The sequence below is a fragment of the Coregonus lavaretus genome (assembly GCF_964263955.1).
Source record: "Coregonus lavaretus genome assembly, chromosome: 11".
Classification (NCBI taxonomy): Eukaryota; Metazoa; Chordata; class Actinopteri; order Salmoniformes; family Salmonidae; genus Coregonus; species Coregonus lavaretus.
The window spans coordinates 24,453,779-24,470,834 of NC_139998.1; the positions used below are offsets into that span (position 1 = coordinate 24,453,779).

The window sequence follows — 17,056 nt, forward strand, 5'->3', positions numbered from 1 at the left end:
ACCATTTAACTCTGTTTTGTTTGTAGCTACGTCTTGTTTTTGCCAACGTTGTGTCAAGTCACTCCGGTTCACACTGACCGTGGCTTGTGCAGAAAGTAGCCCATACATTTTTCCAACTGATCTGTCGATTACACCTGCTAAATTCAGGGCATCAATGTTGTTGAGAAAAGTATCAAAACTTTTGTAGTTCTCGATGGCTAACGTTATATCTTTCAAAATGCCTCTCCTATGAAGTAGTGATGTGCGACATACGCCTAGTTTCCTGAAAGGAGTCACAAGTGGAATAAGTCAAGGGGTATGAATACATGCTGAAGGCACTGTATACTACCATTCATTTTTAAAATTGGTACCGGGCTACCTTCAGAAGAGTGCTGTGAGGCTTGTGGCATCCTAGAGAAAAACGGACATGTACGTGTTCATGAGAGACTCACCTTTCCATAGAGGGGTCATATTAGTGTGTAGCCCAAACTGTTTGGACACTACAGACAGAAGTTGGTAGATCGGCAGTACCGACTTCAGACGAGTCCCATGACGCTTGTGGGGGTCATAGAGCAAACCGTATAACACCATTGAGTCTCAACTTTCTATAGAGGGGTCATATTAGTTTGCAAAACCGTTCAGACGCTACAGACGTTTTCGCGAGAAGACCGATTTTTGGGATGTCTCCTGGTCTGACAAACACCGCTGTAGCTCTGCCACTTTCCACTGCAGATGTGGAAGGCTGACAACGGCGGATGCGGTGGCTTGAGATGCAGCCCCCCCCCCCCCCCCCCCCCCCAAAAAAAAAAAAGATATCTCTCGCTTATACAGACAGATTTTGATGGGGATTATTTTATTATGCTAATTAGATATTTGCAGGGGCGCGGACATCGACTCTAGGGGAAAGGCAATGTTCCCTAATGCTGCGTTTTTCTAAGTGAACCTGAAAGAGGACAGCTTCAATAGATTGATTAGTTATGTGTCTGTCTGGGCTAGTTGAAAACACAGCGGACTAAAATGCCAATTCCTGGAGCTCTGAATCGGAGAGTGACTGTTTGGTCCGGGGTTTGGCTCATCATCGTCATCATCTGGTCTTCTGGAGCCGAAGGTATGAAAAGTGGAACTTCCACAACTGCCTGTTCTCCATTGCAGATGGAGGCTCATACCTGAATCAGAAACCGCTGTGACCAAAGCTCTGCCCTAAGTGTGTGTGTGTGTGTGTGTGTCCTTAAAGCTGGAATCCTTAAACTGTCACTTCCGTTTGCGATATTATAACAACATAGAAGTTACTGCAAACAACGAACACTGTCTTTCTTTCACTTGGACATCATTGCACGCACGATAGAACAGCAGCATATGTACGGCAAATGTGCTTTTTTTACCTTGATGCGCTATGCTCCCCACCTCTGCTTCGTCATCAAAACTAAAACGATACCAACAGCCGTGGGGTGGACAGTGGCACTGTTTCCCCTAATGTGGATCCATCTTTAAGTTTGTCTGTGTGTGTGTGAGTGAGACAGACAACGGTGTCCAAGGCTTTGGCCCATCCCAGACTGAGTGACAGGAGGCATCTGTCAGGTGTGACAGGGACAGACCAGTGTCTGGCAACACACAGTTGAACGATGACTGTGTGGAAATGATAGGGTCCAGAGATCCATCTCTCACTGACAGTCTACATCGCTCTTCTCTGTCACTAGGTCTGCCAACATGACCTCCTGTCCATCCATCTGTCTGTAGGTCTTTCTGGTTATCACTGGCTCTAGATCAGTTTGTGTGTCTGGAACTGTCTGTCTGTCCTTGTTTGCGTTCTCTCTGTCTGCTGCCAGGTCTGGTAGCCCATTTAATATGTATGTCTCTGGGTGTATGTCTGTGTGTGTAAAAATGGATGTTTCCTTCTCAGTCGGTGAAAACTGAACGTGTGTTTGAATAAAATGTGAGCCTGCGGCAGATACCCATCCTCTTGGTGTTCCATCTGGGAGCCGTAGCGAATCACTCTCTCTCTCTCACTTGCTCTCTCTCTCTCCATCCCCCCCCATCTCACTCCCTCTGTCTCCCTCTCTCCCAGGTGCAGCATTTCATCAACACACATGATGAATCATGTTCACAACTCTGGGTGTGAGAGAAAAAAGCAGAATGGTTTCCAGGTGTATATTATCCAAACTCTCTGTTCTCCCACAGGTACAGGTAACAACAAAACAATGGAACCCTGGATTGCATCATCAAAGCGGAGCATGAAAAGACTCACCCCAAAAACAGTTTCATCATGTTTGTGTCGAGGAAGAAAGGTGCGCATCCAACTCTCAGAATTTGAAGCATTCTTCTCATTTTTCTACTCAGTAAAAGGACAGCATTGGTTGTTGTGATGATTCTGCCACCCGCCTACAGCAGCTGTTCACTACAACCTGGCAACCGGGCATGTCCACCCTCTTGCGTGGGTTTTCTTTCCATTCTCCCTTCACCCTACCTCTCACATCCCTCCCTCTCTCCTTCCCCCTTCCTCTCATCGCTCACGCTGTGTGTGCAGTCTGTCGCTCTGTTGTGGTCCAGGCTCCTCCGGAGCTTGGTAATTGCGGTGGCGACACAGTACAGTGTATAAGGCAGCAGGTCTAATTGATCTGTCCAGGAGTGTGGCGGGCAGCGTGGCAGCACAGGGTGATGCCATATGTGACAGACCGCGTCAATTCGGTCTTGTATAGCAACATTTGAAATTGTGTTTTTTACATTGGATAAAAGTAGAGACTCAAAGCTAGAAATTGTATATCATACACTACAGTTGAGGAACAATGGGAAAGTTATTCTGCTTTGAAAGTTGATAAACTTGTAACCTCACTTTTGAAAAAATGCCTTTGAATGTTTTGGTACACCTATTGGAGAGCTCTTCTTTGTCTACACCCATTCAGCATCATTCACACCCTCTTAATCTTTATCCCCACCCATCTCTTTAAGGGTTGATCTGAGCATTCTGTCCTAACAACAGCAGTCAAGCACCCAAGCTAACTGGCTAACGTTGGTTAGCTTGCTAGCTACTTCCAGACAAAAATGAGAGAACAGCTCACTCTGACCATTTTACTCGCAATAGCAGAGCTGGTTAGGCTGTTTTTATGTTATCCAGAGCATTGGTGACTGCAACTGTGCTGCTAGCAAGAATTTAATTACGCTTTTTTGACATGCCAAGAGTGAGCAAAGCTGTCATCAAGGCAAAGGGTGGCTATTTGAAGAATCTCAAATATAACATATATTTTGATTTGTTTAACACTTTTTTGGTTACTACATGATTCCATATGTGTTATTTCATAGTATTGATGTCTTCACTATTATTCTACAATGTAGAAAATAGTAAAAATAAAGAAAAACCCTTGAATGAGTAGGTGTTCTAAAACTTTTGACAGGTAGTGTATGTCTGTCAACAGCTGTAACAGTGACATCATGAGCATTCTGTTGAAATTGATACTTGGGTAGTGGAGTCTTTTGTTAAGACATGTAGCTAGCTAGCTAAACAATGAACCATAATCCCAACTGATGACATTACTACCCTGCATGAATCTGCAGGTAGCTAACCAACTAGGTTCAATGTTAGATAGCTAACTAACAGTACACTTTAACTTGAAATGAAAATGACTTTCTGACAAAATTAGAAACGTGTAATATCTGAAAATTTAGCTAGCTAGACTATATTACCTGTATACATGGATGGACCCTTCTCCCTTTCTGTCACAGATACCTTGGTTGCCCTTAGTTTGAAGATGTAATCCGGAGACAGGTGTTTTCTCCATCTCCTTAGCTATCATACTCTAATTCCACTGATTTCAAAACTCGGTCCTCCAGAAAGTGGAGAGCAACACTTATGCAGTTCTACTACGCAATATATATATTTTCAAAGCCGCGTTAGACAGGATTACCTACACATACTGACCAGCTCAAATAGACAGAAGCGTGCTACATGGCAGACCAATCCGAACTCATCTCTCGGCCAATCATGGCTAGCAGGATGGTTGCTGTCTTTTTCTGTGGCTAAACCAACTAGGCTCGTAATTTAACAATTTTATTCATATTTACAGATGGCATACAAGTTTGTTATTAAGGCACATGAAAGTTCACATGTTCCAGAAGGCATTTCTGCCCAAAAACACATTTTGATTAAAAACAAGTTTACATTCAAATTGCTCTCCTGTGAAGTAGTGACGTGCGACATGCGCCTACTTTCCTGAAACGAGTCACATATGGCCTATGTCCTGCCCCAGGCCCTGCCCTCCTCTGGCACATCACATAGCTGCTTTCTGTTTGATGACAGGTCATTCTTTCTTCCTTTTCAGGGACAGTTAAAGGATACAGACACCTTGTTAGGAGTGTCAGCTCAAGGTATGCCAATTTGTTACTGTTACACGCCTCGGACTGAGACGTGGTCAGCAGATAATAGACCTAAATTAATAGGGTGTAATGATGAAACTGAGAAAAGTTAGTAGTGTTCAGTATTAGGCATTCTCCAAGATTGAAGAAGAAACATCCAAGACCTCACGATCCCACTAACGCTCCCCATTAACGTCACAGCTCCCCCTAGCGGCGGCAATCATATACATTACTTGAAATGCGAAAATGATACAAGGGATGGCTCTATAAGTAAAAAACTACACTGAACAAAAATATACACGCATCATGCATCAATTTAAAATATTGTGCTGAGTTACACTTCATGTAAGGAAATACATTCATTGGGCCCTAATCTATGGATTTCACATGACTGGGAATACAGATATGCATCTGTTGGTCACAGATACCTTAAAAAAAAAAATAGGGGCGTGGATCAGAAAACCAGTCAGTATCTGGTGTGACCACCATTTGCCTCATGCAGCGCAACACATCTCCTTCACATAGAGTTGATCAGGCTATTGATTGTAGCCTGTGAAATTTTGTCTGGCTGTGCGAATTTCCTGGACATTGGCAGGAACTGGAACACGCTGTCGTACAAATTGATCCAGAGCATCCCGAACATGCTCAATGGGTGACATGTCTGGTGAGTATGCAGGCAATGAAAGAACTGGGACATTTTCAGCTTCCAGGAATTGTGTACAGATTCTTGCGACATGGGGTCGTGCATTATAATGCTGAAACTTGAGATGATGGCAGCGGATGAATGGCACGACAATGGGCCTCAAGATCTCGTCACGGTATCTCTCTGCATTCAAATTGCCATTGATAAAATTCAATTGTGTTCGTTGTCCGTAGCTTATGCCTGCCCATACCATAACCCCACTCTGTTCACAACATTGACATCAGCAAACCGCTCGCCCACACAACGCCATACACGCTGTCTGCCATCTGCGCGGTACAGTTGAAACCGGGATTCATCCGTCAAGACCACACTTCTCCAGCATGCCAGTGGCCATCGAAGGTGAGCATTTGCCCACTGAAGTCGGTTACGACACCGAACTGCAGTCAGGTCAAGACCCTGGTGAGGACGACAAGCGCGATGATGAGCTTCCCTGAGACGGTTTCTGACAGTTTGTGCAGAAGTTCTTCATTTGTACAAACCAACAGTTTCATCAGCTGTCCGAGTGGCTCGTCCCAGACCATCCTGCAGGTGAAGAAGCCGGATCTGGAGGTCCTGGGCTGGCGTGATTACACATGGTTTGCAGTTGTGAGGCCGGCTGGATGTACTGCCAAATTCTCTAAAACGACGTTGGAGGCGGCTTATGGTAGATCAATTAAATTCTCTGGCAACAGCTCTGGTGGACATTTCTGCAGTCAGCATGCCAATTACACACTCCCTCAAAACCTGAGACATCTGTGGCATTGTGTTGTGTGACAAAACTGCACATTTTAGAGTGGCCTTTTATTGTCCCCAGCACAAGGTGCACCTGTGTAATGATCATGCTGTTTAATCAGCTTCTTGATATACCACACCTGTCAGGTGGATGGATTTTCTTGGCTAATGAGAAATGCTCACTAACAGGGATGTCAACAAATTTGTGCACAACATGTTAGAGAAATATCTGTGTGCGTATGGAACATTTCTGGGATCTTTTAATTCAGCTCATGTCAAGCCTACTCCCGCTCTGCCGCTCCGGCACTCGACGTCGCCGGTTTACTAACCACCGGTCCTGGCAACCCATCATTACGCACACCTGCGCCCCATCGTTATGCACACCTGGACTTCATCGCTACCTTGATTACTCCCCGTTGATCTAGCACTCTGTAGCCTCACTCATCAGGCAGTACTGGTTCTGTTTTCTTGTCACGCTGCTCTTGTTTTGTATCTCTTCATGTTCGTTATTATTAAACTCACCAACTGCACCTGCTTCCTGACTCCCTGCGTCTCCGTTACAGCTCATGAAACATGGGACCAACACTTTACATGTTGCATTTATATTTTTTGTTCAGTGTAACATAAATAAAACTTTTAAAATATGACATACATATTTGTGTACGTCACATTACCTCTCCTTATTATTATCACTCAAACAATTCTGCTCTTACTTGAGATTCAGGATGAGGGGGATGTAATTATATTTAGTCACTCTGGTAAAGAGCATCCGTTAAATGGACAAACATTTAGTGGTTTTAAGGTGACTTCAAAGCCATAATGACCCTTTTAAGACTTAAAAGCAGTCTCACAGTTGAAATTATGCAGTCATTTTTGTTCCATAACGAGTGATTCCAATTGGCTTTAAGTCCTTAAGTCTCTCCACCCACTCACTGCTGCATCATCCTGGTACTCTGCTCTCTCTCTCTGACTCTCCCCATGGCAATCGGTTAATCAAGATGACAGGCGGATTAAAAAGTGGATCCTAATTGGATTTGGGTGATGATGATAAGACGTTTACTATATGTTGTGTACTGATATGACGTCACCACGTCAGTAAAGAATAGGACAGTTTACATGTAGATGTCTGTAGATGTCCTTATGATAATCACTGCTGATTCTCTGCAGTATTTTAAAATTAAAATAAATTGGTCATTTAGCAGACGCTCTTATCCAGAGCGACTTACAGGAGCAATTAGGGTTAAGTGCCTTGCTCAAGGGCACATCGACAGGTTTTTCACCTAGTCGGCTCGGGGATTAGAACCAGCGACCTTTCGGTTACTGGCACAACGCTCTAAACCACTAAGCTACCTGAGCTAAGAGCAGCAGCAGTGATGTGCTGATGACTGAGGAAGAGACTCTGGTAAACAAACCACTGATGGGTAAGCATTCACTCACTGAGCCGAGCAATCTGCATCTGGCTTGATGAATCCATCCCCCCTACTAAACACAGCTGCATGCAGGCAGGAAATACTGTATTCTGTATACAGAGTCTGGCTATAGTTGTGTGTTCCTCACAAATTATTCCTGATACAGAGCAATACTTTTGACCAGTCTCATATAGTGCACTACTTTTGACCGGAGCCCCACATAGTCCAGAAGAAAGGTCTAGTTATCTGGTCTAGTTCTTACATTTTAAGGAGTGTCCAGCCCTCAGACTCTTTATCATGGCACCTGTATTAGACATACTGTCAGGCTTCAGCTTATCTTTGTGAAAAATATCCTAAACAATCCCATGTATTACTCACAAAAGTTAATCAATAGTCCACTCTACTACATGGAGATACATGCTCAGGCCTGTATCGGAGACTTTCTTTTTGCAAGGAAAGGGAGAAAGTGTGAGAAAACGAGAGGGAACAGAAATAAACAAGTGTGATGTGTGAGTGAGAGAGAGGGGCAAGCAGGGTGTAAGGAGCTGGAAGAATGACAGAGGTAACAAACAGTCTGGACACAGGATGAGTCATTCTGGGAGGAGTGAGAGAGATTGGAGGGGGACAGGGAGAGAGAGACGGGCAGATGAGAGGAAAATATACTTCGAAAGGGTTTGCCAGTGTGGGGAGTGAAAGTAATTAATGAGAGGGCACTATAAGGGGGAAGCTATAGGTAACTGCCAAAATAAAGGAAAGCAACATAACATGTCTTAATAGGGCGTTGGACCACCACGAGCCGCCAGAGCAGCTTCAATATGCCTTGGCATAGATTCTACAGGTGTCTGGAACTGTATTGGACGGATGCGACAACATTCTTCCTTGAGAAATTCCATAATTTGGTGTTTTGTTGATGGTGGTGGAAAAATGCTGTCACAGGCGCCGCTCCAGAATCTCCCGTAAGTGTTCAGTTGGGTTGAGATCAGGTGACTGAGACACACACACACACAAACACACACACACACAGTATGCTCCTTTGAGACCCCTCTTTAAAAGTGACTGAGATCACTTCTTCTAGCTATGGTAATCAAAATAATGGGCAACTGGGTATTTTTATACATTAACCTAAGCACAATGGGATGTTAGTTGCCTGTGTGGAGGCACCTGCTTTCAATATACTTTGTATCCCTCATTTACTCAAGTGTTTCCTTTATTTTGGCAGTTACCTGAATATGTGACAGTAGTGCTGGATGATATGGACAAGGTCAGTCGGGAAATTGAAGCCAGATTTTGCTCATCAAGGCTGTATCCTCAATACAAACATATAGATCATACATGCAATGTCAGATGGGCCACATGTTTCCACTCTTTCGTATTAGTTGACATACCACATAATCCTCTCTGCTTTATTTTCGATATGTCTCTGCCAGTGAAATAGAGGCCCATGAGGGTTGCTATGGGGAATGGAATGAATCTGTTTCTATTTCGTGACAGCCCTCTGAGAGTGCTGGAGGCCTGAGGTGAGAGTTTGACTGAGGGAGTGTGTGAATGTAATGTGTATCCCAGGGCTCCAGCACTCTCAGAGTCTCCTTTCAGGCTCTGCCTTGGGGTGGCATAGACACACACACACACACACACTCACTGAAAACATATACACATATTCTCAAAAACACATACACCCTTCCAACAGCAAGCACCTCTTTTGCAAAGGCCACTCTGTAACAATGTATCTAATGAGCCTGGTGCTGGACTACTTTGCCTGAACAGAGTCCTGGGTGGCTGATAGCGTAGCAGGAAAACAGATGGTGGAGAAATGCATGCAGATGCACTCATCTCATCTGGCCCACTGAGGAGAGGAAGAACAGCTCGGCCCTAAGAAATACTGAAGAGAGACTATTTATTGACATTACGCTTCAATTGAGTCCTCACTGTATTCAGAGCACTGTTGCAAAAAGTACTTCTGGGAAGTTAAGAGCATCAATAAGGGAGTGCATCTCTGAGTGTAACAAACCATTCTCTTCTTCTTCCTGTCTTTCTGTTTGTCGTTTTAATGGTGCTCTGTATTCATGTGTTGCACCGTCACTCGGTTGCGTCATGCCATTGTTATTAACGTTCTCAAGCCACTCTCTGCCATAGTGGTGCCCAAAAGTCGAGCGATGCCCAGTCATTCTGCAGAGGGCTAATGACTGTTTCGTATAAATTACACTATAGTGGCCTGGAAATAAAATGACATTGCTAAAGTAGGCAAAGTTATAGAAAAGTTTGGGCAAAGTTCGTCAAAAATAGCTAGCAATGCTAACGTGAGCTAGCAAAATCCAGTCCTGTCCCCTCAAGCTTAGCTAGCTGCATCTAAAGTCAATCTGGCTACAGTGATGACAAAAGGTTTTCCTACTAATTATTTACCTCCTTTTAAAAATGTCATTGTAATTCCAAGCTACTCTAATGCACTTTTGAGGAAATCTTCATCAGCGCCAATTGACAATACATGGGGTAGAACGCTCAGTCTGGCGTCAGTCCTAAAACTGAGCCAAAACGTGCAACCCATGAATAGGGCCAGGAGTTTTTCCTGACCACATGACCCTCCAGATATCCATGGTCAGGAGTAACTCAGGGCCCTAGTTATTTGATGAGAAGTGTTTTGGTTCTTAGATCACAGATCAGAGTGCTGCATTTCCTATGCGCTCGCCTCGGTACCCTAGCAACCACATTAAGGGAAACTAACAGGCTCTGACTGTAACCATGATATATGGGTTCCCATAAAGATAAAGATAACAAAATGCCCTTCTGATTAAACGAGTGCCCAGTCATGTTAATTATTCTTCTGATGAAAGGTCAGCCTCAGCATGTGTCTGTGCACTTTCCGCCACTGGCAATGCTATTTAATGAGACTTTCTGAATTAAATTATCAGCAGGGAAACAGAGAGAGAGGCCAGCTTCCTCTGCCATCGGCTGACATTTATGAGATATACTGAGTGGTGGTCTTTAAGATGTCGTGGCTGGCAGTTTGTGGCCCAATGAAACGTTCTGGTGGAGGAGTTTGATACACCTCTTTACCCTCTACCCCTCTCTTTTCCTCTCATCCGCTCCAGAATCCTAAATACAGCCTGATTATTATTGTACTGTGGTGGCAGTTTGTAGACACATTAAATGTTGGAGCAGATTCCTCCTACGCACACACACACACCCACACACACACACCCATCAGTGGAGGATGCTGAGGGGAGGACGGCTCATAATAATGGCTTCAATGGAGTCAATGGAATGATATCAACCACATGGAAACCACGTGTTTGATGTGTTTGATACCATTCCATTGACTCCATGCCAGTCATTTTTATGAGCCGTCTTCCACTCAGCAGCCTCCACTGACACACACACACACCCTCTCTCCGCTCAGTGTGCTGAGGTAGGCCTCTGAGGATTTGGGCATATCAAAGACCGGCTAATTTTATCCTCAAATTTACTGTACTTCCCCTGCAACAGGCGGCCGGGAGGGAGGGAGGGAAGGAATGAAGGGAGGGAGGGAGTAGCAACCCGCATGCCCAAAGTGGATTTCTATTTTCTCACTGAAAAAGTGTTTATTGTTCTCTTGGCCTTCGTCAGAGCTTTTAAACTAAATACTAAACCATCTTTTGATTTCTGAATGTGTCATCACCAGGGACTGTGTTATTGTGGCTGCTTTATTAATCTCATGTTAATCTGGCCTTTTGGTCTGAACGGATTGTTTTAGTTTTGTAGGCTAGGCTACCTGTTTAATTATTGAATTTATGGATCAAGTCTTAGCAGTCATTCTGATCTCGTTCCCAATGATCAGTGCTTTAGTTTATTATGTTGCTTTCCAGTGGTTCTGAATTATGATGCACCCAACTGTCCGTGTTTTTGTGTGCAATAACCTTTTGATTTGAACATTTGAAAAGTTTTAGTGTGTTTACTAGGCTATTTAATTTAATTTATATACACACCGTTCAAAAGTTTGGGGTCACTTAGAAATGTCCTTGTTTTCGAAAGAAAAGCAATTATTTTGTCCGTTAACGTAACATCAAATTGATCAGAAATACAGTGTAGACATTGTTAATGTTGTAAATGGCTATTGTAGCTGGAAACGGCCGATTGTCAATGAAATATCTACATAGCCGTACAGAGGCCCATTATCAGCAACCATCAGTCCTGTGTTCCATTGGCACGTTGTGTTTGATAATCCAAGTTTATCATTTTAAAAGGCTAATTGATCCTTAGAAAACCCTTTTGCAATTATGTTAGCACAGCTGAAAACTGTTGTGCTGATTAAAGAAGCAATAAAACTGGCCTTCTTGAGACTAGTTGAGTATCTGGAGCATCAGCAATTGTGGGTTCGATTACAGGCTCAAAATCGCCAGAAACAAATAACTTTCTTCTGAAACTAGTCAGTCTATTCTTGTTCTGAGAAATGAAGGCTATTCCATGTGAGAAATTGCCAAGAAACTGAAGATCTCGTACAACACTGTGTACTACTCCCTTCACAGAACAGCGCAAACTGGCTCTAACCAGAACAGAAAGAGGAGTGGGAGGCCCAGGTGCACAACTGAGCAAGATGACAAATACATTAGTGTTTAGTTTGAGAAACAGGCGCCTCACAGGCCCTCAACTGGCAGCTTTATTAAATAGTACCCGCAAAACACCAGTCTCAACGTCAACAGTGAAGAGGCAACTCTGGGATGCTGACCTTCTAGGCAGAGTTGCAAAGAAAAAGCCATATCTCAGACTGCCCATCTTAATCTTTTATTTTTATTGGCCAGTCTGAGAAATTGCTTTTTCTATGCAACTCCGCCTAAAAGGTCTACATCCCGGAGTCGCCTCTTCACTGTTGACGTTGAGACTGGTGTTTTGAGAAATTGCTTTTCTTTCGAAAATAAGGACATCTCTAAGTGACCCCAAACTTGTGCAGGGTAGTGTATGTTACAGCACTTTGGTTTCACTAATAAATATGTTAAAATGGGACAAAATGATCTATTTCTGTCTGCAGTCCTTTTTAAATAGGATAGATGGGCTATATGGTCTTCTAGGGTGTAGGTGGAATGTGATAGTCTGCCTATACCCAGCACGAGTAGGCCTAGAACTCAATGGCTATTCTTTTCAAAGTTTAGAGAAATTAATCAAATTGGAAATTAGCTATTATCAGGCTGGTTAATGCTATGCATGTCCCGGCTTCGCTGGTCTGCTGAGGCTGACAGGGCCTTCAGTAACATGAGGGTCCTGTTCACCTCAGCCCCGGTACTGGCCCATCCCGATCCATCACTACCATTCGTAGTGGAGGTGGATGCGTCCGAGGTAGGGATAGGCGCTGTTTAATCTCAACGCTCAGGCACGCCACCCAAGTTCCGCCCCTATGCCTTCTTCTCCAAGAAGCTCAGCCGGCGGAGCAGAACTACGACGTTGGTGATCGGGAGCTGTTGGCTGTTGTCCGAGCCCTGACCGTGTGGAGGCACTGGCTCGAGGGGGTGAAACAACCTTTCCTTGTCTGGACGGACCACCGTAACCTGGAGTAAATCCGGGCAGCGAGGAGGCTGAACCCTCGCCAGGCCAGGTGGGCCCGCTTCTTCAACCGGTTTGATTAAAACCCTATCGTACATCATCCCGGGTACGAAGAACGTGAAAGCAGACACACTGTCACGGCTGTACGACCCAGAAGAGAGGCCCATAGACAACAATCCCATACTCCCGGCCTCCTGCATTGTGGCGCCGGTAGTATGGGCGATGGACGCGGACATAAAGTGGGCGTTACGCACAGAGCCATCTCCACCTCAGTTTCCAGCTGGGCTGCAGTACGTGCCTGCACTTGTCCGTGACCGTCTGATCTATTGGGCACACACATCCCCCTCCTCTGGTCACCCAGGTATCGGTCGTACAGTGCGCTGCCTGACCGGAAAGTATTGGTGGCCTACCTTGGCTAAGGACGTGAGGGTGTATGTCTCCTCCTGCTCAGTGTGCGCCCAGAGTAAGGCACCTAGGCACCTCCCAGCGGGTAAGATACAGCCCTTACCAGTTCCACAACGGCCATGGTCCCACTTGAGTATTGACTTCCTTACTGGTCTTCCCCTCTCTCAAGGTAACACCACCATCCTGGTCATTATGGACCGCTTTTCCAAAGCCTGCCACCTCCTTCCTCTGCCCGGTCTCCCCATGGACCTGCAGACTGCGGAGGCCCTGTTTACACATGTCTTCCGGCACTACGGGGTGCCAGAGGACATAGTGTCTGACCGGAGTCCCCAGTTCACATCCAGGGTCTAGAAGGCGTTCATGGAACGTCTCGGGGTCTCGGTCAGCCTGACCTCTGGTTTACACCCCGAGTCTAATGGGCAGATGGAACGGGTGAATCAGGATGTGGGTAGGTTCCTGCGGTCCTACTGCCAGGACTGGCCGGGGGAGTGGTCAGTGTTCTTGTCATGTGCCGAATATGCCCAGAACTCTCTCCACCACTCCTCCACTAACCTAACGCCATTTCAATGTGTTTTAGGTTATCAGCCGGTTCTGGCACCATGGCATCAGCGGTGGATTACTGGTTTCGGCGTGCGGAGGAGACGTGGAACGCTACTCACGTCCACCTCCGACGCGCCGTGCGTCGCCAGAAGGCCAACGCTGACCGCCAGGGCAGTGAGGCCCCGGTCTTTGTACCAGGTGATAGGGTCTGGCTCTCGACCCGGAATCTGCCCCTCCGCCTGCCCTGCCGGAAGCTGAGCCCGCGGTTTGTGGGGCCGTTCAAAGTCCTGAGGAGAATAAACAAGGTTACCTATAGGTTACTACTCCCTTCAGATTACCGTATTAACCCCTCATTTCATGTGTCTCTCCTCAGGCCGGTGGTGGCTGGTCCGCTCCAGGAGTCTGAGGTGCGGGAGGTTCTTCCGCCCCCTCTGGACACCGAGGGGGTCCCAGCATACTCCGTCCATTCCATCCTGGATTCGAGGCGTCGGGTGGGGGGCCTTCAGTACCTCGTGGATTGGGAGGGGTACAGTCCGGTGGAGCAGTGCTGGGTCCCTGTGAGGGATATCCTCGATCCCTCCCTGTTGTGGGATTTCCACTGTTGCCATCCGGCTCGCCCTGCTCTGCGTCCTCCTTGCAGTCCCCAAGGCCGGTGTAGGCGCGCTGCTGGAGCTGCGTGTCAAGGGGGGGTACTGTCAGGACTTCCTCCGAAGCTGCCTCCTCTCCTTGTCCAGGCAGGCTTTGGCGATCGTCGTCACTGGCCTTCTAGCCACTGCCGCTCCTCATCTCATCATTCAATTTGTTTTGTCTTGTTTATTACACACACCTGGTTCATACAGTGGGGAAAAAAAGTATTTAGTCAGCCACCAATTGTGCAAGTTCTCCCACTTAAAAAGATGAGAGAGGCCAGTAATTTTCATCATAGGTACACGTCAACCATGACAGACAAATTGAGAAAAAAAATCCAGAAAATCACATTGTAGGATATTTAATGAATTTATTTGCAAATTATGGTGGAAAATAAGTATTTGGGCACCTACAAACAAGCAAGATTTCTGGCTCTCACAGACCTGTAACTTCTTCTTTAAGAGGATCCTCTGTCCTCCACTCGTTACCTGTATTAATGGCACCTGTTTGAACTTGTTATCAGTATAAAAGACACCTGTCCACAACCTCAAACAGTCACACTCCAAACTCCACTATGGCCAAGACCAAAGAGCTGTCAAGGGACACCAGAAACAAAATTGTAGACCTGCACCAGGCTGGGAAGACTGAATCTGCAATAGGTAAGCAGCTTGGTTTGAAGAAATCAACTGCGGGAGCAATTATTAGGAAATGGAAGACATACAAGACCACTGATAATCTCCCTCGATCTGGGGCTCCACGCAAGATCTCACCCCGTGGGGTCAAAATGATCACAAGAACGGTGAGCAAAAATCCCAGAACCACACGGTGAATGACCTGCAGAGAGCTGGGACCAAAGTAACAAAGCCTACCATCAGTAACACACTACGCCGCCAGGGACTCAAATCCTGCAGTGCCAGACGTGTCCCCCTGCTTAAGCCAGTACATGTCCAGGCCCGTCTGAAGTTTGCTAGAGTGCATTTGGATGATCCAGAAGAGGATTGGGAGAATGTCATATGGTCAGATGAAACCAAAATAGAACTTTTTGGTAAAAACTCAACTTGTCGTGTTTGGAGGACAAAGAATGCTGAGTTGCATCCAAAGAACACCATACCTACTGTGAAGCATGGGGGTGGAAACATCATGCTTTGGGGCTGTTTTTCTGCAAAGTGACCAGGACGACTGATCCGTGTAAAGGAAAGAATGAATGGGGCCATGTATCGTGAGATTTTGAGTCAAAACCTCTTCCATCAGCAAGGGCATTGAAGATGAAACGTGGCTGGGTCTTTCAGCATGACAATGATCCCAAACACACCGCCCGGGCAACGAAGGAGTGGCTTCGTAAGAAGCATTTCAAGGTCCTGGAGTGGCCTAGCCAGTCTCCAGATCTCAACCCCATAGAAAATCTTTGGAGGGAGTTGAAAGTCCATGTTACCCAGCGACAGCCCCAAAACATCACTGTTCTAGAGGAGATCTGCATGGAGGAATGGGCCAAAATACCAGCAACAGTGTGTGAAAACCTTGTGAAGACTTACAGAAAACGTTTGACCTGTGTCATTGCCAACAAAGGGTATATAACAAAGTATTGAGAAACTTTTGTTATTGACCAAATACTTATTTTCCACCATAATTTGCAAATAAATTCATTAAAAATCCTACAATGTGATTTTCTGGATTTTCTTTTCTCATTTTGTCTGTCATAGTTGACGTGTAACTATGATGAAAATTACAGGCCTCTCTCATCTTTTTAAGTGGGAGAACTTGCACAATTGGTGGCTGACTAAATACTTTTTTCCCCCACTGTATCACCTCATTAGTACCTGTAGAAGTGTTCCCTCTGCCCCCTTGTCTTTGTGTGTGATTGTTTATTGTGGAGGATACCGAAGCTCGGTGGAGCTCCGTGTATTTTGTATCGCTGGGATATTTTCGTGTGTGCCTTGTATTTCAAATCAAATCAAAACAAATCAAATTTTATTGGTCACATGCGCCGAATACAACAGGTGCAGACATTACAGTGAAATGCTTACTTACAGCCCTTAACCAACAGTGCATTTATTTAAAAAAAAAAAAAGTTAAAAACTAAAAACAAACAAAAAAAAGTGTTGAGAAAAAAAAGAGCAGAAGTAAAATAAAGTGACAGTAGGGAGGCTATATATACAGGGGGGTACTGTTGCAGAGTCAATGTGCGGGGGCACCGGCTAGTTGAGGTAGTTGAGGTAATATGTACATGTGGGTAGAGTTAAAGTGACTATGCATAAATACTTAACAGAGTAGCAGCAGCGTAAAAAGGATGGGGTGGGGGGGCAGTGCAAATAGTCCGGGTAGCCATGATTAGCTGTTCAGGAGTCTTATGGCTTGGGGGTAGAAGCTGTTGAGAAGTCTTTTGGACCTAGACTTTCCAGTGTGCCTATTTTGTGCACTGGAGTGTTTTTGATGCGTTACTGCGTAACTCTGTATTTGCGGCATTAAGCCTGTTATTCTGTGATTTACCCTCCTGCGCCTGACTCCTTCAACATCACCTCATCACAGGCAATTACAGCTGCAAGTCTCTTGGGGTATGTGTCCATAAGCTTGGCACATCTAGCCACTGGGATTTTTGCCCATTCTTTAAGTCAAAACTGCTCCAGCTCCTTCAAGTTGGATGGGTTCCGGTGGTGTACAGCAATCTTTAAGTCATACAACAGATCCTCAATGGGCTTTGACTAGGCCATTCCAAGACATTTAAAAACATACAAAAAACATGGATAGCATAGGAACATAGATACAACTTGACTACATAGGCCCACAAACATTTACAATGAATAGCAAAATCCCAATAATCACAAGAATG

General features: G+C 45.3%; 1 protein-coding gene across 1 annotated transcript in view; it reads left to right on the forward strand.

Annotated features, from left to right (window-relative positions):
- LOC311137410 (tripartite motif-containing protein 44-like) overlaps nucleotides 1-2,235 on the forward strand; it is a 100,496-nt gene extending 98,261 nt beyond the window's left edge. Inside the window, exon 6 of the mRNA XM_084171887.1 lies at nucleotides 2,158-2,235. Within this exon, the coding sequence (XP_084028013.1) occupies nucleotides 2,158-2,167 (10 nt within the window). The 3' untranslated portion in view covers nucleotides 2,168-2,235. The remainder of the gene's footprint in view (nucleotides 1-2,157) is intronic.
- Nucleotides 2,236-17,056: the final 14,821 nt, after the last annotated feature.